Source organism: Leucopleurus acutus (assembly GCF_964270905.1).
Source record: "Leucopleurus acutus genome assembly, chromosome: 11".
NCBI classification, from domain to species: domain Eukaryota; kingdom Metazoa; phylum Chordata; class Mammalia; order Artiodactyla; family Delphinidae; genus Leucopleurus; species Leucopleurus acutus.
In genome coordinates this window covers 100,349,857-100,360,034 of record NC_139152.1, presented here as the reverse complement: position 1 = coordinate 100,360,034, position 10,178 = coordinate 100,349,857, and the positions used below count along the sequence as shown (strand labels likewise).

Sequence of the window (10,178 nt, the reverse complement as noted above, 5' to 3'; positions counted from 1 at the left end):
GCTATATGTAATGAGGTGGATAGACCTAGAGTCTGTCATACAGAGTGAAGTAAGTCAGAAAGAGAAAGACAAATACCATATGCTAACACATATATATGGAATTTAAGAAAAAAAAATGTCATGCAGAACCTAGGGGTAAGACAGGGAGAGTGTCTTTGAGACCAAAAAAATGTGAGGTGACACTTTCCCTCCCCTTCCCCCCACGCCTGCAAGTAGCAGGGCCTTCTGGAGGCCCCTAGACCTGTGCCCCTGCAGGGCCTGGGCCTGGAAGCTGGTGTTGGCTGGTGGCAGCAGCTTTGAGCCACCAGTGGGATCAGGGGCTGTGGTAGGCAAGCCCTGGGTGTGGCCATGGGTGTGCAACCTGGACAGTCATACAGGGCCTCACACTTAGAAGGGCCCCGTGCTTGGTGGAAAGCTCAGCTGTTGCCATCTTGAAATCTTTAACAGTTTTTGAACAACGTCCCCACATGTTCATTTTTCACAGGGCGCTGAAAATCATGTAGTCAGTCCTCTGACAGGCAGTCCATTAACAAGTGCATCTTTTCTGAATTCCCCACTGCTCACCACCTCCACCACCACTAACCCTAAACAGAGTCAGGACCAGCTCACTTGCATACCGAGTGTTCTTCCAGAAGTCAGGCCTGTCCCTTTGATTTCCCTGGACCCCGCTTAATTGGCCTGTCTCCTTGCATTCCTGCCCACCTACAGTCTATCTCCCACACAACAGAAGGATGCTTCCCAACTGGAAATCAGATCAGGGCCCTTCCCTGCTCAAAACCCTCCAAGGACTTCCCAACCCACTTGAGATAAAATTCAAATGTATGATCGTGGGCTCTGAGGCTAAGCTTGCTCTGGTCATCAGCCATCTCTCCAACGGCATCTTCTACCACTTTCTCTCCTCTCTGCTCACTCCAGCCCCACTACTAACCTTCTCTCTCGTTCCTGCCTCCACGCATTTGAACGTACAGTTCTCTGTGCTAGCTATCCCGCTCCCTAGCTCTTTGTGAGCCTTGCTCCCTCATTTCTTGCTGATCTGCTGGCTCAGATGGTGCCTCTTCCAAGAGGCCTTCCTTGACTCCCCTATCTCATCCTCATTTCTTATCTCTTAACCTGCCTTATTTTTCTTCGTATCACTTATCACACTCAAAATTATACATGTTATATCATGCCTGGGTTATTTTTTATTGTCTCTCACCCCCATTATAATGGAAGCTCCTTGAGAACTGGGCCTGGGGCTGATGCCTAGAAAAATGTCTGGTATGTAGTAGGTGCTTGAGAAACATGTGTGAAATGACTAATGCTAAATGAATTAACGGGGAATGAAAGGAAAAAAAATCAGAGATAATAAGGGATAATCAGGGATAATGAGAAAACAAATAATTAGGTGATAGACCTAAATCCAACCATATCAATAATTACATGAAATGGTGACAGTAATTACATTAAATGTTGATGGTCTAAGTACTCAATTAAAAGGCAGAGACTGACTGAGTGGATAAAAGAGTAAAACTCTATTAAATGTTGCCTATAAAAGACCACTTTAAACATAAAGACATAAATAAGTTGAAAGTAAATGAATGAAAAAACATATGTCCATAGACAGTAAGCATAAGAAGGCTAGTGTGGCTATTTTATTTTACTTCATTCCCCCCCCAGTTTTATTGAGATATAATTGACATATAGTGTGGCTATTTTAACACCAGGTAAAGGAAACTTCAAAACAAAGATTATCACCAGAGATAAAGACATCTCATAATGATATTAGGGGCAATTCATCAGGAAGATATAACCACAAATGTGTGTCTACCTAATAAACAGAGTCCCAAAATACCAGAGGCAAAAACTGACAGAATTAAAGAATGAAATAGACAATTCCACAGTTATAGTAGGAGAGATTAACGTCTTCTCTCAGCAATTGATAGAACAACTAGACAAAAATGCAGAAAAGACATAGATCTAAGCAACACTACCACCCCTCTTGACCTACCTGCCATCTACAGAACACTCCACCCAACAACAGAATACACATTCTTTTTTTTTCTTTTTCTTTTTTTTTTCACATTCTTTTAAAGTTTCATGTAACATACATTCAGACCACACGATGGGCTTTCAAACAAGTCTCAATACATTCAAAGGGATAAAAGTCATACAGATTGTATTCTCTGACCATAACAAAATTAAATTAGAAATCAGTAACTGTGAATATTTTCACAGAAACTCCAAATATCTGGAAATTCACAGGTCAAACCAAAACAGGGGAAATTAAAAATATTTATAATTGAATGATAATAAAATATGGTAAGTATGTTGGATGCAGTGTTTGGCGGGAAACTGACAGCACTAAATGCTTCTATTAGAAAAGAAGATCTAAAATCAATGGCACAGGGTTTCACCCTAAGAAAGTAGAAAGACATATACACACTGCTATATATAAAATAGATAACTAATAAGGACCTACTGTACAGCACAGGGAACTCTACCCAGTACTCTGTAATGACCTACATGGGAAAAGAATCTAAAAAAGAGTGGATATATGTATAACTGCTTCACTTTGCTGTACAGCAGAAAATAACAAAACATTGTAAAGCAACTATACTCCAATAATAATTTTTTTTAAAAAAAGGAAAACTAAGTAAGAAACCCAGTGAGCAGTCCCCCTCTCCCTCTACTCAGGGAGCCCACTGACGAAAGCTCTCACTTTCCACCGCTTTGTAATGAGTTTTCCCGGGTGTGGGGGGGCGGGCTCCTGCTAGGGGTCTCCTTGGAGGGTCAGCAGACTGCGCCACAGGAACCCCACTAACAACCCTGACCCGAGGCCTACCCAGGTGTGGGCACGGGCCAGCCGCCCGCAGCCCCCACCCCCACGCCCGCGCCCCGTGACCCCGCGGCCCGCGCCCCCGTGGCCGTTGGTCCGCGGCCTCCGCAGCGCCTCCCACTTTCCGCTCCCATGCGGCCGGGACCCGTGCTCCTCCTCCTGGGCCTGGGCCTGAGCCTGAGCGGTGGCCCTGGCCGCCGCCCGCCGACCCCGGCTCCTCGCGGGGCCAGCGCCACCGTCCCTAGGGTGCCCGGCTCGCCGTCCGGCGACCTACTCGGCCGGGAGCCCGCCTCGGCCCGCCGCGCCCCGCCCGAGGCCCGGGTCCGCGTCCCGGCGCGGACCCAGGCGGCCGTGCTGCGCTCGGTCAGGGGCGCCCGGGGCCTCGGGGTGCGCGGCGTCGGCGGTGGCGGCGTCGGCGGTGGCGGCGGCCGCGCCCGCTTCAGCCTACGGCCCCGCGCGGCCCCGGGCGGCGGCGTCATCCTGAGCGGCGGCCGCGACCTCTGTCTGCGGACCGGGCGGCTCACAGGCCCGGCGCCGCGCTGCCTCCGCACGCACGTCCTGCTGCGCGCCCGCCGCGCTGCCGCCGCCGCCGCCGCCGCGCCCGCCCACGTGGACCTGCAGCTGTCGGCGCCCGGCGGCCGGCTCTCCCTGCGCTGGCTCGCCCGCCTGCCGCGCTCCCTCGGGCGTCTGGAGTGGACCTTCCGCCTCGGGCTGCTCGGGCCCACGGTCCCCACGGCCGCCGCTGCCGCCGCCCGCGTGTCGCCCCGCTCGGCGGTGTCGCCCCTTTCGGCTCTGCCCCGCGGCCCACGCTCCTACGCGGGCTTAGTGGCCAGAACCAAGTGTCCCACGGACGGGCCCACGCCTGTCGTCTTAGAGGCTGTCAACCCCAACACTTCCGAAGCCTTGGAGTCCTCGGTGTCCCGTCAGGGGGTCTGTGTGTTGGATCTGGTGAGGATCGAAAGGAATGACGATTCTCCCCTGCAGCTGACCCGGAAGATGGAAGTCACCATCAATGCCACGGTTAAGGCCCACTGCCCAAACCAAAGGTTCTTTGGTCAGTATTGGAAACTCTATTCCGTGGCCTCTGTATCTGACAAGCCGGACTGGACTAAACCTTTGCAGAACCCACCTTTCAAGTCAGAGAACACTCCATCAAGTATACGTGTCTCCGCGCATTCTTTATCTTGGGGGGTGTATCTGCTTAATTTCTCCGTGTACATCGTCACATATGATCCAACGATACCTCTGAAGAAAGACTCAGATTCCATCTATATCATCATTGTTAAAAGTCCCCTGCAGGCGGTTATTCCTGGGGATACCAACATCACAGTTAATTTCACAGATGGACTGACTCTGAATGGAAATATGTCCTCTGATCCAGATGCAGGAAACCCTTTAGAGGGACTTCATTTTTTTTGGTACTGTACCACAGACCCAAGAAACTACGATGGACATGAAATTACAGTGAGGAGCAAGGAAGTCTGTCTCCCAGAGCAGGTTGATCTCAGGTGGACGTGGGCCTCCGGTCCTATACTCACACTTTTGCCAGAAACACTTCACGGCGGCCGTGTGTATTTTTTCAGACTGGTGGTCCAGAAGAACGACAGAACAGCATTTGCTGATAGGACAGTGCATGTGCTCCAAGGACCAGCACCTGTAGCAAGCGTTTCATGTATTGAAAATTGTGATACAGTTTTGATTATATCAGAGAGATTTTCTTTGTCTCTAGAATGCCCACGTTGTAAAGCAGGCCGTGACGTCTATCAATGGTCCATTCTGTCGTCTTCAGGTGGTAAGATGCCATTTGATTGGACGGGGCAAACAACAACAGGGCGGAATGGTGCATATTTGTCTGTAAAAGCTTTCGCTTTTCAGCGTTTCGTTGAAGATAAGTTTTGGATTTCTCTCAATCTAGCAACCTGGGGTGGATCGAGCTTGGTCTTAAGGCATCCCTTCGTTATTCACCACGTCCCTGAAACCACAGAATGCAAAATTGATCCAGCTGAAGGAATTGCCTTCATTACTAAATTTGTTGTCCATTGTAGTAGTTTCAAGGATAAGAACATCGTTCCTACATATAAAATAATAGTTCCTGATGTGCGTGGTTTTGGTGAAATCAGTTCTTTAAAAGAGAATAACTTTGGGTCCATCCTCTATTGGGGGAAGAATTGCACAGCGCCCCCTTCCTTTCTCCCTGTTGGTGTGTTGGCCAATCATTACGCCTTGAAGATATATGCTCAGGCATATAATACCTCTCTGGGAGCTTTTTCTCAGGTGACTTTGTACGCCACTGTACAGGCTCCCACTGACATAAACTCATCAAGGACTGTGCTGCAGGAGTTATTCAATTCCACTGTGGGACCAGATTCATCACTGTCTACTTTGCTTCAACAGCAGGAGTTTTTACCTGCAGGTTATTTAATGTATATTGTAGCTTCTGTCTTGAATAGCATGAAAACCGACTCAAATCTGCAAGCTGACCAAATTGGACTCCGAGAACACCTTTTCAATCAGTCTTTCATTCTTCCTATAAACACTTTGGTGGAAGTTAGCCAGGTGGTCATGACTGTTACTAAATTAACGCAGAAAACCTCGGAGTTCTCCTCACTTGCTCAGAAACTGGCCACGGTGAGGATTTGGCAAGCAAGCCGAGCCCTCCGAGAGTGTCACCAGAGGGATAAGCACATTTCTTCTGAGCAGATAGAAAGTGTAAGCACTGGAATATTAACAAGTTTGTCTAATATCCTGAAACTGATGGGTCGTCATGAAGTGGTCGAAGAGCCTTTCCATGTCGTTGAATCTCTAGCAGAGACAGTATTGGCTGTAAAAGTGCCAGAGGATAAGACCACTGCGATGAGGACGTCCAACTTTAACATGTATGTCAAGAAAACGGAGAAGTGGAATGTTACCAAGTTTTTCAGCACTGAGAAACACTGTCGAAATTGTTTTTATCCAACCCTGAACGTGAGCAGCGTTCCTAGTCTGCCTGCCAACGCTCCAATCTCTACAATGTTTTGTGAGTTTGCAGATGACCCTTTCCCTTGGCTAAATTATGGGGAAAACATTTTGACCGAGGTGGTTGGATTCCGAATGACAGGAACCGAGGCCACCGGTGACGTGATTGAGATCACACCTGATGTAGTGGAAGTGTACCTCGTCAGAAAAAACTTGAGCTTTGGGACTTTTAATCTCACGGTGGGCCCCAGCAAGGAGTCTCCTAAAGCAAATGAGTCATTGAGAAAGACGACGGGGGCATTTAGCTTTGAAGTGGACAGCAGAGCAGGGAAGGAGGTGCTGATCCACATTGTGACGGAAGTGGCCGTGTTGTTCACGGTGTTGGTGTATGCTGGCCGTCAGATCACACCTACCGCTTTGATCGCCACCTACCTCGTGCCCCATCGCATCCCCCCAGTTGCCCAAGACAGTGACCTGTTTGATCCTGACTGTACAGTGACGGAGGCCCGCGTGGTTTGCCTTCCCCCATCCCTGTTGCGGGTCATAGCTCAGCGAACCAGCTCCTCTGAGCCTACTGTCGCTGTGGTTCTGCAGGCCCCTCATTTTGTCCTAAAGCCCAATGACAAGTTAGTGAGAATTTCTGTTTTCAGCACTCAATGCTTGGACATGTATGGGATCCAGAGCGATTGGAGAGAAGACACCTGCGTTGTCGGAGAGAAGACCACCTGGCAGAAAGTGCACTGTATCTGCAAGAACCCAGGGCGGGCCAGGCGGCAGCTGGACGCAATGAAACTAGCCAACCTCCACCTGCGTACCCGCTATTTGACGGCCAAGGTGATCGTGGTCCCTAACCCCGTGGATCTGCGATTAGAGGTCCTCAAGAGCGTTACCCAAAACCCCGTGACTCTCTTCACTGTACTTTTCATTATGCTCTTGTACATAGTCCTAGGGTTCTGGGCCTTGCACAGAGATGAAATGGACAAGTGTTTTAGGGAGCAAGTGGTAGTTCTACCCGATAACGATCCTTATGATAATGTATGTTACCTAGTCACTGTTTTTACAGGAAGCCGTTGTGGGTCTGGGACCAGGGCCAATGTCTTTGTCCAACTGCAGGGAACAGAGAGTAGCAGCGATGTGCATTGTTTAAGCCATCCACAGTTTACAACCCTCTACCGAGGAAGCGTCAGCACTTTCCTCCTAACGACGAAAAATGACTTGGGGGACATCCGTTCCATCCGCGTGTGGCACAACAACGAGGGCAGGTCCCCTAGTTGGTACTTAAGTAGAATCAAAGTGGAGAATCTGTTCAGCAGACACATCTGGCTGTTCATGTGCCGGGAATGGCTTTCTATTGACACCTCTTTGGACAGAACCTTTCAAGTAACCCCCCCAGATAAGTCTCTCAACAGAATGGATTTTTTCCTTACAGATTTAAGTTATAGGCTGGGGAGAAGCCACATGTGGTTCTCTGTTTTTTCTGGTGTCATTGCTACACGGTTCAGTAGGCTCCAGAGACTGTCCTGTTGCTTAGCCATGTTGCTGTCCTCCCTTCTGTGTAATATTATGTTCTTTAATCTAAATAAAGAAAAAGAAGCAGAGTCACAAGAGGGGAAGTACCTCAGGTCGATGGTGATCGGGATGGAAAGTGTCTTAATTACCATCCCTGTGCAACTAATGATCACGTCTTTGTTCATCTATTCCCAGAGGAGACCTCAGGTGACCCTAAGGGAGGTCGCTCCTCGGAAGCATCCGTGGACACCAGCAGCAAGTGAACACTGGCAAGAACGATTAGCAAAGTGGCACACTCGTGAAACTGGCAACGCACGCTCCCGGGAGCCTGAAAAGCTTCCGCCTACTAGAGGAAGTCCTGGACTTCCCGAGGCTTCTGTCAAGACCACCTCTAAAAGACGGCCCCAGCCCAAGCGAGCAGAAAGCAAGGTCTCCCGCACCCAAAGAAAAAATAAAAACGCCAATAACCCAAACGTTGAAGACAATCAAAGTGTTCCTCCTGGAGAGCACCCTCGCCAGCCCGGTGCTACACCCCTCAAAGAGAAGACCAGGATTGTTCTGCCGTGGTGTTGCGTTTATGTCGCATGGCTCTTGGTTTTTGTCACTTGTAGCATATCCTCATTCTTTATTGTATTTTATGGACTGACTTACGGCTACGAAAAGTCAATAGAATGGCTGTTTGCATCATTTTGTTGCTTCTTGCAGTCAGTTTTTCTGGTGCAACCATCTAAAATTATGGTCGTGTCAGGCTACAGAACAAGTAAGCCCAAGTATTGTGAGAACCTTCTGTGGGTTGGCAACTTTCGCTACAGTGAGATCAAGCTGCAGAGCATCACGCAGAACCCAGAGGAAATGCGCAGGCGCCAGCAGCACGTCGTCCAGCTCCGAAGCTCGAGGATGTACCAGCCCCTCACTGAAGACGACATCACAATCTTCAAAAGAAAGAAGAGGATTAAGAGAAGAGCTTTCCTGTTCCTGAGCTACATCCTCACTCACTTCGTGTTTCTGGCCCTCCTGCTGAGCCTGGTCACCCTCCTACGCCACACCGATGGCTTTTACTATAATCGGTTTATTCGTGACCAGTTCTCTGTGGATCTGGCATCGGTGACCGAGCTGGAAGACATCTTTCGGTGGCTGAACAGCGTGCTGTTGCCTCTGCTCCACAACGACCTGCGTCCCACCTTTCTCCCTGAAAGCTCCTCTAAAATCCTCGGCCTGCCACGGATGAGGCAGGTGAGGGCGCAACCTGGAGAGAAAACCTGTCTGCCTGCCAAACACTTCACGCAGGACAGCCTCAAAAGAGAGATTCACTGTCACCCCGAATACGGCACTGACCCAGAAGACACAGAAAGCTACTCCGGGTTGTGGAATAGAGTTAGTAAGCGGGCTGTAGACAAGACTACGAAAGGATTTACTTACAAGCCTCGAGAAAAGAGATGGGCGTACTATTCCTATGGGCTGTTGCATACCTACGGGTCAGGAGGGTACGCGTTCTATTTTTTTCCGGAAGAGCAGCAGTTTAATTCCACACTGAGGCTCAGCGAACTCCAGGGAAGCCGTTGGCTGGATGAAAAGACATGGGCTGTGATCTTGGAACTAACAACTTTTAATCCAGACACCACTCTCTTCTGCAGCATTTCAGTCATCTTTGAGGTCTCTCGGGTAGGAGCTGTGAACACGAGCCTGTCTGCGCACTCCTTCTCGCTTGCCGATTTCAACAGAAAAACTTCCGCAGAAATCTACTTGTACGTGGCCATCCTCATTTTCTTTTTTGCCTACGTTGTCGACGAGGTCTACATCATCACACAAGAAAGGTCCGCCTACGTGAAAAGTGTACATAATTTGCTCAACTTTGCTTTAAAATGCATCTTTACCATGTTGATCGTGCTCTTTTTCAGGAAACACTTCTTGGCTGTCAGTATAATTCGGTTTTACCTGTCGAACTCTGAGGATTTCATTCCCTTTCATGCAGTGTCTCAAGTAGATCACGCCATGAGGGTGATGTTGGGTTTCCTGTTGTTTCTGACAATCCTGAAGTCCCTCAGGTATTCCAGGTTCTTTTACAACGTGCGTCTCGCACAGAGGACCATCCAGACTGCCCTTCCCGGCATCTGCCACATGGCACTAGTGGTGTCCGTGTATTTCTTTGTCTACATGACTTTTGGTTACCTGGTATTCGGGCAGCACGAATGGAACTACAGTGATATGATTCACGCCACGCAGACAGTACTCTCCTACTGCGTTCCAGCTTTTCAGAACACGGAATTTTCCAGTAACCAGGTTCTCGGGGTCCTGTTTCTCTCATCTTTTCTGCTGGTGACGATCTGCATATTGATCAACTTATTTCAGGCGGTGATTTTGTCTGCCTACGGGGCAATGAAGCAGCCCGTGTATGAGGAGCCCTCAGAAGAAGCGGAAGCAATGACCTACCTGTGTCACAGACTAAGAACTGCATTTGGCTTTCTGTCCTTCAAATCCAAGGCGGAACACCAACCCAAGTTCTTTGCCAACATGATGTACGGGCGGCCAGAGAAGAGCGACAGCCGGTACCTGGGGCTGAAGACCAGAAACATTAATGGGAAGAAAACGGTGTATCTCGTTGTGTGATCCATGACCGTGTCAAGGTCCACAGGCCGGCTTCTCTCAAATGCTCACTTTCTGGGATTAAGGAACGTTTAGTGGCTCAGTTGTGCTTTCTCCCCGTGTCCTTCACAATGCACACCCCCTACGTCTGGAAGTATCCGCAGTCTTGGCCTCCCCTTCGGAACTTGAGGGTGTCAGAGTGCAGTGCAGCCTCTACAGAGAGAGGAGGAGGACAGCCTGCGAGTCCTGGGTTGATCTCCCTGTGGCTGGGAAGCTGGTGTCTTTGGTACCTGCTGCAGTTTAGAAGGTTAGAGAC

At 49.3% G+C, this 10,178-nt stretch overlaps 1 protein-coding gene across 1 annotated transcript; it reads left to right on the top strand.

Annotated features, from left to right (window-relative positions):
* Positions 1-2,947: 2,947 nt before the first annotated feature.
* Positions 2,948-10,041, top strand: PKDREJ (polycystin family receptor for egg jelly; the record flags this gene model as incomplete). The annotated part of the gene is made up of 1 exon (XM_082849473.1): positions 2,948-10,041. One exon carries the CDS (start codon positions 2,948-2,950, stop codon positions 9,884-9,886), a length of 6,939 nt encoding a protein of 2,312 aa, XP_082705599.1. The 3' UTR covers positions 9,887-10,041.
* Between the last annotated feature and the right edge of the window lie 137 nt (positions 10,042-10,178).